Here is a 22,162-nt window from a genome sequence, read left to right as displayed (position 1 = left end):
GTTAAGACAGCACCATCCCTGGAGTTATTCAAATCCAGACTAAAAAGCCACCTGTTTAGCCTGGCATTTCCAGATTTATAAAATTCTTCCTCTGTACCACAATGGTCGGAGCCATGCTTATGCGCTTTGAGTCCCACGGGAGAAAAGCGCTTTACAAATGTTATTTGTTGTTGTTGTTCATAGGGGATTCTCTACAGATATTCCCTAAAAAGTATTTAAAGGGACTCCGAGCAGTGCAGAAACTATGGAAAGATGCATACCATTTTCAAGCTCTCTTTCTCCTCTTTTCAACGATATATAATCCGCCGCACTACGCCTTTTAGTTTTTGCTATTTTCGCTATCAAAATCGCAGTGGCCGCAATTTCGATCACAAAAATAGCGAAAACTAAAAGGCGTAGGGCGGCGGATTATGTGTCGTTGGAAAGAGGAGAAAGAGAGCTTCAAAATGGTATGCATCTTTTCATTGTTTCTGCACTGCTCGGAGTCCCTTTAAACAATGTTGCTGGCCAGCTTCTCTGCTTGCTACACCGTTTTTTGGCAGTTGGACAGAGCAACTGCCATTCACTAAGTGCACCATTCAGCTGCTGACTTTGGGGAAAAGTCGCCCTGTGCAAGCAACTATGGAAAGATGCACACCATTTTGAAGCTCTCTTTCTCCTCTTTCCAACGACACATAAACCGCCGCCCTACGCATTTTAGTTTTCAATATTTTCGCGATCAAAATCGCGGCGGCTGCAATTTTAATCACGAAAATAGCAAAAAATGAAAGGCGTAGGGCGGCGGTTTATATATTGCTGGAAAGAGGAGAAAGAGAGCTTCAAAATGGTATGCATCTTTCTATTGTTTCTGCACTGCTCGGAGTCCCTTTAAACAATGATGCTGGCCAGCTTCTCTGCTTGCTACACTGTTTTTTTGGCAGTTGGACAGAGCAACTGCCATTCACTAAGTGCTTTTAAAAATAAATAAAACTACCTACAGTAAGTGACAGCAACATAGGAGAAAAGTAATTTATGGCTCATTTTACTCTGGAAAAAAAAATGTACTTATTTGTTTATGCTTGCACATATTTTACATTTTAAAATGTTTCACCATAGTGCCCCTTTAAAGAGAAACCATGACCAAGAATTGAACTTCATCCCAATGAGCAGCTGATGCCCCTTTTACATGAGAAATCTATTCCTTTTCACAAACGGATCATCAGGGGACTCTGTATGGCTGATATTGTGCTGAAACCCCTTCCACTGGAAACGGTGAGGACCATGGTGCTGGAAGTTTTCTGTCTGTGAACCTGGTTACATTGTGGGAAATAGCTATTCACAGCTGTTTCCAACTGCCAAAAAAGCAGGCAGCAGCTACTTCCACTGACGTCACCTGCCAGCAGTAAAAATATCACCATGTGATAAATGTCAGAATGTAAATCAGGAAAAGGAAAGATCTTACAATGGGCAAACACTGACATTGGCCTCGATTCATCATTGTCTTTGAGATAACTTTTTCCAGTTTGTTAAATTACCGAATTCGAAGTTTATCGATTTCTAGTTGTATTCATCAAGGTTTTTCTGCATTCGGTGTGAATTTGATATCAATTCGGTAACCATTCGGTAATGTGTCGATATTTCCATTTTACAGCGGTAATTTAACACAAGGCCATAAGATTCCCATGGAATTGTGGGTAAAAGGCAGTCTTTTGAACACTATGTAGCAACATTCCGAATAGGGCTTGACAACTGGACCAGGATTCTGGAAGTGGCTTGGGACAGTCCCACAATTTCGCCAGCTACGGCTTGATAGGAGCCTTTTCTGAAAAAATATAGTGCAGCTAGCAACTTAGTTAACCCTGGCACTGCCTGTGTTCTCTTACAAGATGATTCAAGAGAAATGCAGATGTCCTGGTATAGCAAATAAATCCATTCTCTTGCAAATTGATATGGTTCTAGACCTTATTCTTGCCCTTCTGCGCCTTTGAATCACACTCAGCTGACACATAACCACTTCAAATGGCTACATAGTTACATAGTTACATAGTTATTATGGTTGAAAAAAGACATACGTCCATAGAGTTCAACCAGTACAAAGTACAACTCCAGCCTGCTCCCTCACATATCCCTGTTGATCCAGAGGAAGGCAAAAAAAAACCTTACAAGGCATGGTCCAATTAGCCCCAAAAGGGAAAAATTCCTTCCCGACTCCAGATGGCAATCAGATAAAAATCCCTGGATCAACATCATTAGGCATTACCTAGTAATTGTAGCCATGGATGTCTTTCAACGCAAGGAAAGCATCCAAGCCCCCTTTAAATGCAGGTATAGAGTTTGCCATAATGAATTCCTGTGGCAATGCATTCCACATCTTAATCACTCTTACTGTAAAGAACCCTTTCCTAAATAAATGGCTAAAACGTTTTTCCTCCATGCGCAGATCATGTCCTCTAGTCCTTTGAGAAGGCCTAGGGACAAAAAGCTCATCCGCCAAGCTATTATATTGCCCTCTGATGTATTTATACATGTTAATAAGATCTCCTCTAAGGCGTCTTTTCTCTAGACTAAATAAACCCAGTTTATCTAACCTTTCTTGGTAAGCGAGACCTTCCATCCGACGTATCAATTTTGTTGCTCGTCTCTGCACCTGCTCTAAAACTGCAATATCTTTTTTGTAATGTGGTGCCCAGAACTGAATTCCATATTCCAGATGTGGCCTTACTAGAGAGTTAAACAGGGGAAATATTATGCTATCATCTCGAGTTTTTATTTCCCTTTTAATGCATCCCAAATTTTTTAGCTTTAGCTGCAGCAGCTTGGCATTGAGTACGATTATTTAACTTGTTGTCGATGAGTACTCCTAAGTCCTTCTCCAAGTTTGATGTCCCCAACTGTATCCCATTTATTTTGTATGGTGCTAGACCATTGGTACGACCAAAATGCATGACTTTACATTTTTCAACATTGTATTTCATCTGCCATTTATGTGCCCGTATAGCCATCCTATCCAGATCCTGTTGCAATATGACACTATCTTCCTGAGAGTTGATGATTCTGCACAATTTTGTATTATCTGCAAAAATAGCAACATTGCTCACTACTGCATCTACTAGGTCACTAATAAATAAATTGAAGAGCACTGGACCCAGTACAGACCCCTGTGGGACCCCACTGCTAACAGTCACCCATTTTGAGTACGATCCATTGACCACAACTCTTTGTTTTCTGTCCATTAGCCAGTTCCCTATCCATGCACACAGAATCTTCCCCAGTCCTTGCATCCTCATATTTTGCACCACACTTTTGTGGGGAACAGTGTCGAAGGCCTTTGCAAAGTCCAAGTATATCACATCTACAGCATTCCCAATATCCATATTAGCATTCACTACCTCATAAAAGCTGAGCATGTTAGTCAAACAGGACCTGTCTTTAGTAAACCCATGTTGATGCTGAGAAATAAGATTATTTTCTACTATGAAGTCATGTATAGTATCTCTTAGTAACCCCTCAAATAGTTTGCATACAACTGATGTTAAGCTTACAGGTCCGTACACACGCCGGACTGGAGGCAACGACGGGTCCGTCGTCACCTCCCGCTGGGTGGGCGTTCCAGCGTCAGTCCGGCGTGTGTACAGTCTGTCGGCGGACTGATACGGCTGTTTCTGAGCGGTCAGTCTGTTCCCTGTAACAGGAACACAACGCAATGAAAAGTTGCAACGCACGTTATGTGACCTTTGGGTGGCATACAGTGAAGCATACAGTCAATGAAAAGCACGCTTCACTGCCTTTTTTTTTTTTACTATTGTAACTGTGTGCATTGCAATACTGTAGTACGTTAGATCCCAACGTACCGCATCAGGCACGTGCAGAGTTGGTTCTGGGTGCCCAAGCACCCCCCCCCCCCCTTTATAAATATTCGTAAAAAGGCCTCTTTGGCTGCAAAAAGGAAGACTCACCCCAGGCCATGATAAACTCTGCCCACTGCACATGTGAAGCCCCGACCACCACCCACTGGAAGCTCCCCTCCCATCTGGGACACTGAAGTAAAGAGGTCCCATAGAGGAATCCTAGTGTAACCCTCCCCACAACTGTGTGAGAGCAGGTAAGACGGTGTCTCCCTGACAGCGGTGACCTCTCCACAACTGTCTCCCCAGCATTCACAGTGACCTCTCCCTCAACCTTGCACACACAGTGACCTCTCCTTCCACAGAGGACCCATACTGACCTCTCCCTCCCCATCATTAGCACTGCAGTAATCCTGCCTCCCTCAGTATCCACACTGACCTCTCCCTCCCCCAGCACCCACATTGAACTTTCCCTCCCCCAATGGCACCCTTCCTGTCCCCAGCATCACCCATAGTGACCTCCCTCAGCACTTAAAATGACCTCTCCCTCCCCCCAGCACACCTCAGTAACCTCTCTCTCCCCCAGCACCCCCAATGACTTCCCCTTCCTGCAGCACCCACACTGACCTCTACCTCTTCCAACATCCAGCCACACCCCTTCCACCCATAGCTGGCACCCAGTACTCCCACGACACCAAGTGCCTGCACCCAGGCCTGACATTGCACACAGTACTCACACCAGCATGCAGCTTCTACATGGCACCCATTATCTGCACCAAGCACCCACTTAACCAGTACCTGTACACAAAGTACCTGCATTTAAAACCCACGTGACACCCAATGCCCACCCATAGCCAGCACCCAGTACAGGCATGGCACCAAGTATTTGCACCCATGTCACACCCAGTACTTGCACCCACCTCCCACATGACATCCAGTAAACGCACCCAGATCTCACATGGCACTAAGTACCTGCAATCAACACCCGCATGACAATACCCACCCATAGCCAGAAACCACATGTCATCCAGTACCCACATGGCACCCAGCATCTGCATTCAGCACCCACATGATATGACAACCATCCCACACCACTTGTAGGTACTACTGTGCATTTCAGTGGGGGGGGGAGGGGTGAGCGAGGTCCCTTTTTGAGCACCCTCCACTTAAGGACCCTCGGAGCGAACCTGCACCGCATGCACTGTGACTGTTGCATTACTATTGTAGTGCGACATTATGTGCAATATTAGTAATTAAATAATATTAAAAAAAGGATCAGAATTTTCCACAACAACCAGAATATCAAAATTCTAAAAATGAAATATTTTTTTTCTGATAACATTTACATTTTAATACAATCAAGTAAAATAAAAATAAAAATTGGGAAATCTAATGTTTTGGTTGAATCATGTATGGCCACAAAAAAAATTCATCCAACCAAACTGAGATTTTCTGCATACTAGCAGCAGTTACTGTAAGAGATTTCCTTTAATAAATAAAAAAAACCCGCTGCCATTAAATTGAATGGCTGGAGCTTACAATAGCTCAGTATATACAGGATATAATAATATACCATTATAGCTTTTGCAGCTATTACTTTCTATAGAGACTGAAGAGAAAGAAAAAAAGGGCTACGGTGTGTTTAGGGAAAAAAAAATAAAAGGACTAACCATCACCGATGATCTATAGAATAACGGCTATGGCTTGCTACCTTGATCTATTTCAGTTATCAGTGCTTCATAAATTCTCCCAGCATGCACAGAACGGGCGCGGAGACTGCGGATAGATTGGGGACAGCACGGCAAGACACCTGCCCAATCTATGGAAGATGTCTTGGCAGGTGGAAGTGTTTCCGTAGCAACCTCACACACACGCAGATGGCCTATACAAATCAGACAGCAGTATGATCATGGAGATCTCTAATTATAGTATAGGCCTGTCTGGTGAAAATAATGTCTGCTTGGAAATTGAGGGGTCTAACGTATTTATAAATGCACTGAGTACAAACCTGGAACATTTTCAGTATCCAATGCAGCTCTGAGTGCAAATTATTAACTTTGCAGGAACAGCTTTGTCGCCTCCAGAGTGACTGAAAAAGCTTGAGGCCGGTTTCAGACTGCGGATTGGCGGCAGCGGTGCAATGAGGCCCTTCTGGGATTACCGCGTTAATATGTGGTAGTTCCCTTCTGGCTGACATCCAAACACGAAGTGATTCTCGCTTTTGGTCACTTCCTGTGTTGAAAATCCGGAAGTGCGCAGAAGTGTATTGTAAAAATACGCTTCCGCGTATAACATGACTTCCGGTCTGCTGCAGGAGCCACACGGCATGCGCTTGCGTTAGATAGGGCACTTTAAGTGCAGTGTACCACACTGCGGGTAGTATGAACTACCCCATAGACTTCCATTGCCCCGGGGTGTTGTGCGGTAAAAATAGCGCACCGCCCCAGTGTTAAAGGGCCATTTGGCTATGTTACAGTGGTGCATTGTGGTGTGACATAAGACGCTTTGTAATGTGGCTTGCTGCACTCCAATGCTACACCTATGTAGCGTTCACAGCGTGGCAGGTACGTTGCGGTAGGGTGACGTGGGTCATCGTAACACACTTTGCGCAGCAAAAAGCTTGCATTAACAGTGACAGTGAAGCATACTTTTCATTACCTGTATGCTTCACCGTATGCAATGCTACATGCGGATAATGTGCGGTGCTGCTCTCCTGTTGTGTTGTGTTCCTGCTGTTATAGGGAATGCAACGCAACGCCCACTGTGACTATTTGGTGTTACTTATGAACCACTTTGCTATGTTTACAGTGGTGCACTGTGGTGCGGTATCAGGGCTCAAACCCACTAGCAAGTTTTTTGCCAACGCTTTGCTGTCCGCGACATCTAGAGTATTTGAATATAAAAACAAGGAACACCAAGAGCCCCAATAGTGTAATATGTACTGGTAAATGGTTACTAGATAGAGTAAATATTAATACTCACAAACCAGGGTTACCATTAGGCAACCACTGTAAAAGCAGGTGGGGAGATTTTCCTGACCCCACTCAGGAATAAGAAGTCGCTCTCTGTAGATGAGAAAAAGGGTATTCAACCCTCCACCCAGGGTGGACTCAATATTATGCAGAACAGAGGCGCCAAGAGGATAAAAGGAAGCTAATTGAGCTTAAAAAAAACAAATTCTTGGTAAATAGAGGAGGTAGTGGTGGACTTACCTCCCCCAAGTAGACACACAACGGCTGTAGTAAAGACAGTCAATATATTTTATTTATGAACTCCAAATATGCAACGCGTTTCATATATGGAGTTGCCTGACTCTTCTACTGACCACATTTGCTATTGCTCCGTTATTGCCTGATGAAGCGGGATCAAACCTGCGAAACGCATTGCATATTTGGAGTTCATAAATAAAATATATTGACTGTCTTTACTACAGCCGTTGTGTGTCTACTTGGAGGAGGCAAGTCCACTACTACCTCCTCTATTTACCAAGAATTTGGCTTTTAAGCTCATTCAGCTTCCTTTTATCCTTTTGGCTCTCTGTTCTCCTGCATAAGGGCTGGAACCCACAGGAGCGCTTTTGGCAGCGTTTTGGCAGCGCTGCAATACGCTAGCACTTTGCCAAAACGCTGGGCTAATGTTAATGGATGGGGCAACTTCCACAGGAGCGTTTGCGTTTCCTGGAAACGCAAACGCAGGACGTGCAGCATTTTGGGAGCGTTAGCGCTTCAATGTAAAGTATTGAAACGCTAGCGGAAATGCTCAGCAAAACCTAAACTGAGCGGTTTTACTAGCATTTTGCGGTTCAGCACACTGTAACAAAATGAAAAATAATTCATAGGACCAATCAGGATAAAAACGCGAAACGCAAAACGCTACGCAACGGCTGAGCAAAAAAATACAATGTTGCAAAACGCAACCGAAAACACGCATGAATCCGTTTGCAAACCGCTCAGACAAAACGCTAGCGGTAGCGTTTCCCGTTTGCTGATTTCAGTGGGTTCCAGGCCTAATAGAGTATTTGAATGTTTGAGTTTGGTTAGCTCATTGACGTCAACTTGAGGCTAGGAACATACTAGGCAGAAACGCTTGCGTTGAAGAAAACACATGCGTTTTTGCTGTCTATGGGCCGCATGTAAAAACGCACATGTGCATTTTACATTATGCACTTTCAAAAATGCACAACTTGCTGAATAATTTTCAAAAATGCATGTATAACGCACATAATGGGCTCTATTCACAATCAGGCACGCGGTAAAGGATATTTTACCGCTAAATTACTGGCAGCAGTAATGTACGCATTTTTTCCAGATTCACAAAAAATTTTCCGCATGTTTTCAGCATGCGGGTATATTGCAGAACAAAAGTGCGGTAACAGGTGTAAACATGCATTAAACTTGCGATAAACATACAGAAAAAAGTAGAACTAAAAAATGAGAAGTATGCTTCCAAGTTATTACTGAGCATGTGCAAACAGTCTAACGCAGCTAATAACGTGTATAATGCACAGCATGCATCACCTTCTAATAACACTACACGTTACACACAAATGCAACATGTGCACTGTGAATGTCGCACAGACTTAGTATTGCTGTGCGTTAGTCTGTGTTGAAACATTTTCTAACATGCAACTTTAACGTCGCACTGTGAAAGAGGCCTTAAAAAAATTAATATAAAATGCAAAAACGCCTAGTGTGCTCCCAGCCAGAGACCTAACACAAAAAAAACATTTTTATAACCTGAATAAACTGCATAACTGATTCTAAGGTGCGCTTCGCCTGCATTAAAACCTAAATCAAAGGTTTGTGTACACTGGGCCTTAAAGGGAAGGTCCGAACTTAAAAAAACAAAAAACAGATCTACTTACCTGGGGCTTCCTCCAGTCGATCTGTCCCTCGCCGCAGCTCTGCTCCCAGACGGTGGCCCGGGGTTCCCTTTATTGCAGATGCCAACCTCACCAGGTCGGCATCTTCTGCGATTGCATTATTAACTTTGGTCAGAGAGCATAGCAAGCGCTAGTAGCTTATGTCTGCTATTAACCAATAACGGGGGCTCCACTCATCCCCCCCCCCCCCCAAGCCACTTCGAGTCCAGTAACTTTGAAGAACGTGATCCCCACACTTTGAATGGCTCAATGGGCTGCCTGTCATGTGACGTAAATAAGGTAAACAGCATTAATTTAGAATTCTTGACTGGATTTCTGGAATGGCCACAAGGGCTTGGGCCTTTGGTGGCTGCTGCCCAAGGACAGGTAAGAAGGGTTATTGCAGGGGTGGGCACACTTTTTGACTTGTGGGCCACAAAGAGTTCTTAAATTTGACCGGTATAGGTAGCTGATCTGCATTTACAAACCACCACGGTACTGGAAGCCAACCAGATGAACTCATAGGGCTTGATTCACAAAGCCGTGCTAACTGCTTAGCACGGGTGTGCTAAACAGTTAGCACGTGAAGTGCCGTTCGCGGACAACTGTTTAGCACAATCGTGCTAAGCAGTTAGCACGGCTTTGTGAATTAAGCCCATAGTTTTAGAAGTGTTCTCCCCAGGATCAAACAGGTGGGTGGGCCGCCCGGGTCAAATCAATTTCCACCCGCCTGGTTCCCAGCTGTCATCACCCGTGCCCAGATGTCAGGACGCGCCGGGCTCTCTCGCAAAAATAATCCAGCAGCGCTGTCCTGAATCTACTCCGCTCTATGCACGAGCTCTCGTGCTTGCCGGTGAGCTTGTGCAACGATTGGCTGAGCAGCATTAGAGGCTGTCCTGAAGCTGCTCCTCTATGCACGAGATCTCGCACTTCCCGGCGAGCTTGTGCACTGATTGGTGCAACGGCAGTAGAGGCGGGGAGACAGTGCGAGGCTAAGCCGATATCCCACAGACGCGCATTACAGGCTGTCAGGACACTGAGCTGTAAGTAAGCGCTGGGGCGGCTGACTGCACATGGTTGCGGCTGACTGTAAAAACTTAATGTTATTTAATATGCTGCACGATATTACCGGTGGGGGCGGGGGGTGTCAGTCGGTGGTATTGAAGACAGTGTGCAGGGGCTATATATGAACATTACATTACATTACGTGCACACTATCTGCAATACCCACTGACCCTACCCCCCCCCCCCCCCCCCCAGCCCTTACACGAAATATCATGCATATCAAATAACATTAAGGCAATGGAAAAGGGGGGGGGGGTAACCGATTTAAAAAATAAAAAAACTACTAAAAGATACTGGAAATGATAGATGTAAATATGTGAAACAAAGTACAACGCATGAAATAAAGGACAAGGTTGATTCACTAAAGGATATAGCGCGTGAAACCTCCCGTTGCTCGCGCTAATAAATCGACGCAACTTTTTTGTTTCCCCGCACACTACACGTGTAGTGTAGTGTGCGTGCGTAACTAAGCAACGGCCGCAGCTCACCAAAGCCATGCGGTAGTGATATATTGCTACCACGATACTGCACTAGCTCGGCCACTACTATGTCAACTATCACTACTGTGCAGTTTTTGTAAGCACCGGCCGTTGTTTAGTTATGCACACTACGCTAACACTAGAGTGCATAGCAAGCAGAGAAACAAAGTTGCGCTGATTTATTAGCGCGACCAACAGGAGGTTGCTTTTACTTTGATGAATCCTTTGATGAATCAACCTGTCATTAAATAAAGCAAATTCTACAGAGGTAACCTTTAGGCCCCGTTCACACGGGGATTTCGGCAACATGTGCAGGAGGCAGACACGCACGACATCAGACATCTGATGTTCACACACACACTGCATGCATTCCGTACCAGTGCGGTCTGAGAACGCATGCTGCACACATTTTTCAACAGAACGCGTGGCTGACCCATTCACTGTGAATGGAATCAGCCACGCAACGCATAGAAACGCAGATGGTGTGCGTTCGTACACGTTGCATTCTCCCCAGGCTCTTTTAGCCGGGTGCGCACCCGTCTAATTTTGGTAAGCACCCGGCTGTGATTGGCTCCACTCCTCATCCTCCTCCTATACTGTAGGTATGGCCCTGCATTCCCCCATCGATCACCACCCGGCTACTTTTTCATACCATCCGGCTTGAAAAAAATTCTGGGAAGAACACTGCTTAGTATGGCTCCCAGTTCAGGTAGCCGATCGGACAGTTTTCGGAGATTATTGCCAGGTCCAGGTATGAAGGTTTTTATTGCAGGAAATGGTTAGTAAGGTGCTCCTGCCCAGGTAGTTTATTTCATATCTGCAATTTAAAGCTCTAGGTCACTCTCCCATGTTTTTCATGGTTAGTAAGGCTCCTTTCACACTATGGAGATTATGTTGCGATGCGATCGTTCTTCAGTCACATCTCAAACTATCCAAGAAGTCGCATTGTGCATTAACTGCTTGCTGACCGTGTCACGGTGATAGGCGTGGCCACGGCGGCAGCCCCAGGACCGCCTAACGTCAAGCAGCATAAAGTGCTGAGGGTTTGTTTTGCAGGAGTTCGCGCACACGCATCACTTGTGTGCTGTGTTGAGCGGCCCTGCAGCTTGGCCTTAAAGCTGCAGTGGCCTATTTTACAAAAAATGGCCTGGTCTTCAGGGGGGTTTAACACTGTGGTCCTCAAGAGGTTAATGATGCAACCATACAGTGAAGCATACAGCACAATGAAAGTATGCCTGCAGGGCTGAGCCCACTAATGCAGTTATGTCCACTTCTGTCCGCTTTTCAGCTTCTGTACATTGATGTGTTGCTGAAAAGCAGACACAACTGCATTATGGGCTCAGGCCTTCACTACAGTACCACTGTAAACACGCACATTGCCCTGTAAACTTATTGCATGCAGTGCATTATCCCGACAGAACCCATTGCATCCCAATTACTGTTATAGCCCCATAGGAATATCTTTGCATTGTGATGCGATAATATTGTCTGTTGCGACGCATCGGACATAGCGCTTGATTCACAAAGCCATGATAACTCTTATCACGGTCGCGCTACCGTTTTGCGCACGTAACTTTTTTGCACGAAAATGGCTGCGTTTGTGCATGAAAATTCCCAATTGCGCACAAACATTACGCGCATTATAACGCGCACAAAACGCTAGTGCGACCATAAGAGTTATCACAGCTTTGTTAATCAAGCCCATAGTGTGAAAGGAAAGGTGATTAGGCAATCATGTCACAAATTCATTGTTCTTATTTGATGCTGCTTTTCCAGTGAAATCTACTGTGAAAAGGTCTGTCACATGACCCACACATCTGAGCGTTTGACTTCTGCACAGAGCATTTCATCTGACCCCTCCCAAATTGTCACTCTGCAACTTGCGCTACATCAGTTTTGTGCTTAGAATAAAAGACTGGCTGGTGCTCCCTTCCAGCTCCTCCTTAACTACGTCATTTAGTTGTTGATGGGATGGGGAGGAGTTTGGACAATACAAAAGACTGACTGTTGCTTACTCCTAGCTCCTCCCTAAATGCATCATTTAGGTGTTAATAGGATGGAGGAGGAGTGTGGACAGTACACAGACCGCTATTTGGTCTAAGCATGCTGCATGTGACATTTGTACAGGAAGTCACATTTGCAACCCTGGCCAGTCAGGTAAATAAAAAAATGTGAACATGGATTGTGCATTAAGGAGATAAAAAAAAACTGTGACCCTACACAGGACTAGAAAAATCAGTCTGCAATGCTGCTGGTCAACCTTCAGCACTGATGCGGAGGTTTGGTTCCTGCATGCAGCACTGCTTGTGGAACAGGCTGAAGACTCAACCTTCAATTACTGCACAAACACAGCCAATTAAATTTGTAAGCCTCAGTGTTCTCCCCAGAATTTTTTTTCCAGCCGGGTGGCATGAAATAGTAGCCGGGTGGGTCGAGATGAAAATGCAGGGCAACTCTGCTTACAGCATAGGAGGAGGTGAGCCGATGACAGCCGGGTGGTCACCAAATCTAGCCGGGTAGAGCACCCGGCTAAAAGAGCCTAGGGAGAACACTGAGCCTTCTTCACCTGTTAATTTTAATGCAAAAAAAAGTGCAATTTAGGTAAATTAACCCATTTGTGGTTTATGCATTTGTATCTCATTATCCTTGCTTTGCATCACCAAACAGATAAAAATAACTTAAAGCACAGAAAAATCCTGACACCAGTAGCAGCATTATCGTGTCACTTAAGCCCTTATTTATTGTTTAGCAATTCCTCTAGTCGGTCCACAATATCACATGACCCGGTGTGGGGTTGTGTGGAATGTGCAGTGTCTGTTCCCTCTGATTTGATCCTCTTCTATTTTCTGTCAGCAAATCCGGTAACATCTGTGCAGAAAATATGCTGCTTATTCATGCTGGGATCAGCTGACCCGTGTAGCATTCCTTGTCTTGTATTTTGCAGGGAGGAGATAGATCTCTCCCTCCCTCCCCCTTTCCTGAGATTGGATTATAATGCTGCAATCGCCAAAGGATTAAAGTGCACAGAAAGTCGCTGGATTGTGCCTGGCTTCATTGAATGGCTCAGGGCTGCTTCCTCTTCCATCCTCCTTCCTAGCAGGTCCCACAGGAGAGCAGCTTGTTGTGATCCCTCCTCCCAGCTGTCACTGTCTCTATCAGCTGCAAGACATGGGGGAGATCCCTAACCTGGTGAAAATCGCTGTCTCCCTTAAAATCCAGCCAAACGATGGCCCTGTGTATTTCAAGGTGGATGGACAGAGGTTTGGCCAGAACAGGACCATCAAATTACTGACAGGTGCGAAATACAAGATCGAGGTTGTCCTCAAGCCTGGAGCTTTAAAGGCGACGTGAGTATGGGGAGATCTCCACTGCATTGATTCCATTGTCATTCTTCCTCTTGTGGGTTGAACGCTGCATCTCTGTTAACCGTTGTCTCACAGTGTACTACAGCAGCCTGACACTAATCATTAGCTACTGTTTCAGCTGCAGTCAGCTAAATTCACGGTACACCAATTCATGCTGCTTCGCAGCGGTATTGCCCTTTGCACGTTTCTTCAGTATTAGGTGTGTGTAGGGTTAACTGACATTGCTGGTTTTCCCCCCCTTCGCTTCTGCCTTGCTGCTGTGTGTGAAGGTTCTGCTTCCTTCTGTGCTCAGCTGTCATCAGCAAAACAATACAGCAATAATAATACACAAACAGCACATTCCGTTCACACCGGCTGCAAGGGATTATTCCACCACTTAGTATATTTACAGTGCTTTAATCACATCCTTATATCACTCCAGGCCTGTGGCACCAAAAAGTGAATTTTTGGCATCTTCCTTCAACATGAAGCCCTGCAGGGATTATCACTCAGGTTCTGATCATGCTATTGCCAGGGATTTAAATGCATCTGATTCATTAAGACACCATACAGTGTCTTTTATAAAGGTTACCGTGTAGCTGCAGTGTTAATTTAAGAATGGAACATTTCAGTTGCACAGAATAGAGACTGATAATTAGGAATCTAATGGGGGGGGGGGGGAGAAGGAAAAGGGGAATGGTTTATAGGTCAGCTGACAGCAGCATGAATAAGCAGTGTGTTTCGTGCACAGATGTTGCTGGATTTTCAGATTTGCAGGCAGAAGATGGGGAGGGAGTCACATGACAGAGGATGGACACAGTGCGGTCAGTGGACGCTCCATCAGATCATGTGACCGGAATGGATAGAGCTGAGAATACTGCAAGTAATAAGTGACACGACATAATGCAGCCCAGAGGTGTGCTGCACTATGTCAATTTTTCAATGGGTTTCAAAACTCGTCTGTTTTAGCCATTTAGTCCAAGGACAAAATAGAACTGCTCAAAGGACAATTGAAGTGAGAGTGATATGGAGGCTTCCATATTTATTTCCTTTTAAGCAATACCAGTTGCTTGGCTACCCTGCTGATCCTCTGCCTCTAATACTTTTAGTACTAGACCAGTGATGGCTAACCTTGGCACTCCAGCTATGACAAAACTACAAATCCCATCATGCCTCTGCCTCCCCGAGTTAAGCTTAGAGCTGTTAAATAATATTCCCCATTTGAGACTGTAGTTCAGTGGGGTGAGACGCAACTTGGCTTCCAGCAATTGCTGGTTGACAAATGAGTGTTTTTTTCATAATTACATACTGAGTGCAGCTGTAGCTGTAATACACATTATGGCCTATGGTGGTGTCCTTGTTACTAGGGATGATCAATGAGATGCAAATATTTCCAACTTGAAAATGGACCAATCAATTTAAATCTGAGTGGGGACTTGATTGGTCCATTTTCAAGTTGCAGATATTTGCATACAAATTTTACATAATCCTGCATAAACTGGGAAATATTTGCATCTCATTTATCATACCTATTTATTACCTGTCTTTGTGATTATATCTACTTTTATTGCTCTGCTAGCGGTCCTCAAACGCTTTAGACCAAGGGCCAATTTACTATCCTCGAAACTGTTGGGGGTGAATTAGCAAAATTAAACACAACTTTTACCAATTTCCCCAGGTGCGCAAGGCTGTACTATTCAATGAAATAAAACATACCCTGTGAAATAAACCATGTGCCATATATGTGAAGTCATCATGTTCCTTACATGTGTGCTGTCAAATGGGAGGTGTGGTCACTACAGATTGCAATTGGGGCAAAATAACCAAATAACGGGCATAGCATAAATTTAGTACAACAAAAAAATAAGTTCTGTATTGGGAAAGATTACAAATTGTAACAGGCAGATGTCAATAATATGTAGATATCAATGAATGACAGGCAAATTCCATTGATATATACATAATACCAACAGGCAACTATCAATTGCCAGGCATATTCTAGTGATAGACCGCATTTATTAGGTAGAGTGTCTCCATTCCCAAATATTCATATTACAGAAGGTGTGCCCTCAAACAATGGAATTAGACAGAATGTCCCAATTAGACAGAGGGCTCCAAAACAGCAGAATGTAAATGGCATCCCAGATAATATGCGGAGTGGACCAAAATATTAGGAAGAGTCACCCTCAAATATTAGACTCAGTGGCACATTATGTAGTTGCTCCCCAAATTTTAGTGTTCAGTAGTGCCTGCAAAAGAATATAAACCAATGGCAGCAGGCCTATTCGTCCCTTGCTGCTCCAAAGGGGTGCGAAATAGCGGTAATAGAATATGGTAAATTATATATATATATATATATATATATACGAACAAGATAGGGACTGTAGGTTCGTTCTTAACCTGAATTTTTTGGGCACGTCCACACTTCCAGCTGTCCGGATATCATAAGGGATTAAAATAAGTGCAATTAAGTGGCTAGCAACCTATTCGTGAAGAAGTGGTGAGTAGGGATGGAATGTCCCATGCTATGTGTTCGCCAGCAGCAAACCTCCATCCCATAATGCCCAGCATTAGCATTTACAAACCATCTTGTCCCAACGTGAATGTGTTCACTCTGTGGCAAACGCCAACTTTGAAAGGCTAGCAGACCTTATGTCAGGGGTTATGTTGGGCATTATAGTATAGGAGTTCATTGAAAGCCCATGCCTCTGCAAATTCCACGACTAGTGATGATCTAATGAAAGATCTCCAATCTAATCGCCACATACGAGGCCAGAATTATCAAAGGGTCATCAGACTGATCCCTGGCAACCACTTGCCATTCCGTATTCACTCTTAGGGCTTGTTCACACCTAGGGCATTTTAAGCGCCAGCGATTTTAAAACTTGTCCTAAAACCGCTTGTGCAATGATACCCTATGAGAGTGTTCACATCTGAGTGGTTCGTTTCCAATCTGCTCAGCAAAGCGCTGCCTGCATTATTTTTAGGGTGATTTTGCTACAATGGAAGGTACAGGTAGTCCCCGGTTTATGAACGCCCGACATGCGAATGACCGGCCGATACAGACAGCCCGATCCCGTCGCAATTACATAATTTCCGCGTCTGGGAAGTTTGAAGAAGCGGCTTCAAACTTTTCCCGAGTGCTAACGTGTGTCCCGACAGCAGTGTTGGACTCACCTCCGAACTTAGTCCAACGCTGTCTGTCCTCTGCTCTCCGCCTCCTGCTCCATATAGCCGCGTACAGCCACCACTCGATGCAGCATCTCTTTGCTTCCTGTATGTCATGTGACATACAGGTTCCTGGGGGGGGGGGGGTAAAAGAGAGCGGCACAGGGGTACACATTTAGGCATGGGGCAAACTGAGTACAGAGGCACAGGGGGTAAAATCGGAGATAGGGGGGTGACAAAGGCACGGGGGTACAACTACACAGCGTGTAGAAATGGAGGCACAGGGGTACAAACAGAGGCACAGAAGAGGTACAAACAGAGGTGGGGACATAGAGAGGCACAGAGGGGGGCCAACGTGCGCAGAGAGTACAGAGGCCCTAATGGGGACAAACAGGCATAGAGGAAGACAGAGAGGCACAGTGGGGGACACTGTAGGCAAAGGGGGGCACATAGGAGGCAAAGCGGACAGAGATAGCACAGCTTTCCGACTTAAGAACGGATTCGGGTTAAGAGAAAACCTACAGTCCCCATCTTGTTCGTTAACCAAGGACTACCTGTATAGGAAAAAAACGTAAAACTCTCACAAAACAGCTTTGAGTGGCGATTGCGTTTTTAAGAATAAATACATTGTATTTATTCTTTTCTGGGTCAAAGCATTCACTTTCTGACTTGCATCAGGAAGTGAAAAAACAAATTGCTCTACAAAAGTGCTTTGAAAAGCACCTTACACAAAATAGCAATGTGCAAGTAAGCGCCGGGGGGGGGGGGTATTGGGATCGTGAAAAAAAAACGAAAATTGCTGGCGTCAGCGATTTCTATTTTAGATGTGAACAAAGCCTTAAAGAAAACCGGAACTGAAAATTAAAAGTCAAAATAAACATACACAAGTCATACTTGCCTCCCGTGTAGTCTACTCCTAAATCTCTTTCTCCTCTCCCGAAGTCCTGTTTGTCCACTATGATCAATGAATCGAATTCTCTGTCCTCCATTTTGAAAATGGCTGTTACCACTTAACAGCTTTCTGGTCAGAACACTGTTAAACTGTAACATTGCCCACTTGAGCCATAGGGAAACATGGACATTACCTGGCACATCAGTTGTCCTCTTATTCAGGAAACCTTTTACCTCAGGCAAACCTAAAGTTAACTCTTCAATCCTTAAAATAACTCCATAATTCTAAAGTTAAAGACGGCTGTTAATTAACTGCATGTGAAAATAACTACAGAGGAGGTAACTTAAGGAATGAAGAGATAAGATAACTCTCTCACTATGTGGTGGCAAGTTTTCTCTTGCCTTATCTCCAGCATGATCTTAGTGAATTGAGGCCAATGTATCAAAACGCAGCAATTGGAATGAAGCATCACGATTACATCGATTATCAAAGCACCCTGCGATTAGTAAAACACTAGGAGATTGCATCCAAAATGATTTTAGGATTGAAATGTGCCCAATGGAAAAGAGCTCTCAAGCAACCCTCACTACCCACCTAATAGGCGATTCATTATTAGAACCCTCTACAGGCAAATTTATTTGTAGGTTCCGTAGTCATATGACCATGGCTGCTCCAGGTTGTGAGGCGATGATAGGCAAGCTTTCCTCACAGGATCTGGGAAGTCATGCAAGCCACAACTATCATTTATCTCCAGCAGGAGAGGTTGGCCACGCCCCTCTAACGTACCCTGAATGGGAAAGAAGGTGAGTGGCAGATCAGCCACACCGCCACCACTCATCCACATCAAGTAGTCAGGGAGGAGCTAGGAGGGGCACCTGAGGTGACACTGCTCATCCCCTCTATGCTGCTGCTGACAGATTAACATTTTTTTTTTCTTGTGTGGCCAAAACTGCAGCTAAAGCTTTGCAGAGTCTCATCATCAATTCTTGTCTAGTTCCTCCCTGCTCCGCGTGATTAAAGCATTTGCTCTTCCCATACAATCTCCCCTCTGTGTTTATAAAACATTTAAATAAAATAGTAGTGAGAGTGAGATGGTCTCGTATTGCAGGCAGGGCTGAGTGATGAGAGGTACACATGACAGTTATAAACAGAGGGTACGAGAATGTTTAAAGGACAACTGAAGTGAGAAGAATATGGAGGCTGACATATTTATTTCTTCTTAACCACTTGAGGACCACAGTGTTAAACTCGCCTAAAGACCAGGGCATTTCTCACTTAATTGGCCACTGCAGCTTTATGGCCTCGCTGCAGGGCCGTCCAACTCGGCACACAAGTGATTTCCCCCCCCCCCCCTTCTCCCCACCAACAGAGCTTTCTGTTGGTGGGGTCTGATCGCCCCCCAGATGCTTATTTATTTTCTTTATAAATATTTATTGTATTATTTTTTTAAATAAATATGGCTATTTTTTTTTCTTTTTATACAAACCCCTCCCTCCCCCCTGCCAGCCAATCAGCGTGATCAGCTGTCATAGGCTTCACTCTATGACAGCCGATCACCTCCGAGCCCACAGAGGGAACAGCCGTGTCACACAGCTGTCCCCAGTACAGCGCTGCACTGTACAGCAATAAAAGACGGCGCCGTCTAACAGTCTCCCAGCGACGATCGCCGATGGGAGATTGAAGGCGGAGCAGAGCTCCGCCATCAGAGCGGGGATACGCGCCATCGCCCGCAAACCACACCTCAAGGACCTTATGCCGATCGACGTTAGGCGGTCCTGGGGCTGCTGCCGCGTCCACACCCATCGACGTGACGCAATCGGCAAGAAGTAGCTGCAGTAGTGTCTGAATAACACCAGAAACAAGCATGCAGCTAATCTTGTCAAATCTGACAATAACGTAGAGATGCCTATACTGTACATTACTGGACTTGGCGCCGATCGACCATTCAAATCATGAAAATCGGTGCCACAAATAGCCCGATCAATGACAACCAATTTCGTGCCAAAATTGGTTGCATGCATAAATTGGACATGTTTGTAAATCTTGGGCTGTCGTCAGGGGCGTCTCTAGCCATTTTGTCACTCCAGGCGAGAAATCCTGTGGCGCCCCCCCCCCCCCCGTGATTGCCCCCAGCCCCATACCCACCCCCCCCCCCCCCCACTCCTGTGGTGAACCCCACCCCCAAAAATCATAATGCAGCAGCGTTTCACCAGAAAATACTTATTGCGGCATGGGTTCACCAGAAAATAGTTGTAGCGCAGCAGAGCGTTTCACCATAAAATATACTTATTGCGGCATGCGCACACACACACACGCACACGTACACACACACTATACACCAGGGCTGAGGAGTCGGTACAAAAATCTTCCGACTCCGACTCCTCAGTTTCTGAAACCACGACTCCGATTCCAACTCCCACTCCGGGTGCCCAAAATTGCTCAGACTCCGACTCCTCGAGTCCGACTCCTTAGTCTAATACTTAACAGGGCTGTGGATTTTGTACAAAAATCATGCGACTCCGACTCCTTACTCCGACTCCTCAGTTTCTGAAACCACGACTCCAACTTCGACTCCGGGTGCCCAAAATTGCCCAGGCTCCGACTCCTCGACTCCGACTCCAACTCCTGCTATACACACACGCACACGTACACACACACACACACACACACACACACTATACACACGCACACAGTACACACGCATACACTGCACACAACATACACACGCACACACTACACTATACACACGCACACACAGAGCACACTATACACAGCACACAGTAGACATACACTATACTATTATACTAATCCCTGTTTTCACTACCTTATAGTGTGTCTGATCCCTAATGCAGAGAAATAATGAGGAGAGAAAAGCTGAAAGAGAGGGAAAAAGATTTTTGCCTCACCAGGATTGCACTTTTATTTAGCTTTCCTGTATGACAAGAAGACACAGCCAGCCAGCACTAGGGAAAGAGGGAAACAAAGGTGAATGAAGGCTCGTGCACACCAAGAGTGCTTCAGAGCGCTTTTCAAATTCACACCAATTTGAAAAGCGCTGGGCTAATGTTACCCTATGAGGGTGTTCCCACAGCAGTGTTGTGATCGCAAACATGCTGCAGGTAGAATTTATTGGAGCGATTCTTTCAAAAATCGCTTCAAAGTCGCATTCGCGAATTGCTAGCGATTGCGATTTTGTCGTGCACTAGCCCAGAGATAGGAGTGGAGTGAGACTGAGAATAGCCTGAGATGGAGCAGAGAGCTTATCTGTATTGCAGTCCCACATTACACAGGCTAGTTGCTGGTAATAGGACTGCTGTCCCTGCCAGTCTCCCACACAAGTCAGAAAGCAGCCCTCCTGGAGTCTAGGGACTGTCAAAACTTTTCAACCTGTTTAACACCTTATCTGCACATGCAGTCATTTTAACAATGGGGAGAGACCAGACAGATTTTTTTTCCCAAGGACCCTCCTCTGCATCATGCTGTGTATATTTACCAGCTTGCCTGCCCTCTAATTGCACTTTTAGCAGCTAGCCAAGTGTTTCACAATGCCTTACAACAACAAACCTGAATACAGCAGACACAGGACCAACCCTAAATCACTGAATGAAAGGCGGCCTGGGGGACAGTCAATGCCTGGCTGCTACAGTCTCTACTTCCACGCAGTTACCAGTAGCAGAGAGAGGGACTGAATGAATCTCAGGAGCTGATGCTGTACTCTGATCCGACTAGGATGAGTGCCTTCTCTCACTGACTCATTTATTACTGTGGTTCTTTGAATAATTGAGCTGAAGGAAATGAATGAATCGGTCAGTAAATCAGACAAACCTGATACCTGAGTGAGTTGAGAGGCATTTCTCTTCTCACTACTCAGTTCAGCAGTGCCCTTCCCTCCTCCTGTCGCCCTAGGCAAGAATTTATAGCTGCCTAATAGCTCAGACGCCTCTGGCTGTCGTGCTCAGGTGCGCATCGGTAACGGCATGCGATATTGGGATGATCGATGAATGCATAAATCGCCCAGGGCTATCCTACCTAATTTATATGTGCCCCCCTGTGCATGCAATTATACTTTACCTGTCCGTTGTCCCCTGGCGTGGTTTCCATACATCTTCTGCTTCCTTCATTTGCGCATCACACACTGCTGGTGTTTAGCACGTGGTGCATGTGTGATGTTAACTCACGTGCCGCTTGCTATACACCGGCAGTGTGTAAGACGGAAAAAAAAAACGGGGAAATGGAGGAATCGGAAGATGCATGGTCACAGCGGAGGCCGAGAGCAAACAGGTAAAGTATAACTGCATGCACAGGGGGGGCACATTCACACTAAGGGAGCAGCGGCGAATCAGCCTGTAGGGCTGGTATATAGGTCATAGAAGTATATGGGGCTCCCGTTAAGTTGCAAAAGACCAATAGGAATCCTTCCTGAGCACTAGAGAAGATTCTCATTGGTCCACCACTCAGTCAACCAATGAGAATCCTCCTTGGGTAAAGAGGAATTTCATTGGTCTGTTGCAAACCAATGGGAGACCCAT

The 22,162-nt window shown here is 45.2% G+C and overlaps 1 protein-coding gene across 1 annotated transcript in view; it reads left to right on the top strand.

Annotated features, from left to right (window-relative positions):
* Window positions 1–13,141: 13,141 nt before the first annotated feature.
* The window catches only part of CNRIP1 (cannabinoid receptor interacting protein 1), a 50,973-nt gene continuing 41,952 nt past the window's right edge, over window positions 13,142–22,162 (top strand). Inside the window, exon 1 of the mRNA XM_068279598.1 lies at window positions 13,142–13,576. Coding sequence (XP_068135699.1) covers window positions 13,398–13,576 — 179 coding nt within the window. The 5' untranslated portion in view covers window positions 13,142–13,397. The remainder of the gene's footprint in view (window positions 13,577–22,162) is intronic.

Source organism: Hyperolius riggenbachi, chromosome 4, assembly GCF_040937935.1.
Source record: "Hyperolius riggenbachi isolate aHypRig1 chromosome 4, aHypRig1.pri, whole genome shotgun sequence".
Taxonomy (NCBI): Eukaryota; Metazoa; Chordata; class Amphibia; order Anura; family Hyperoliidae; genus Hyperolius; species Hyperolius riggenbachi.
Note: the sequence above shows the minus strand (reverse complement) of the source record. Positions and strands in the feature narration are given on the sequence as shown.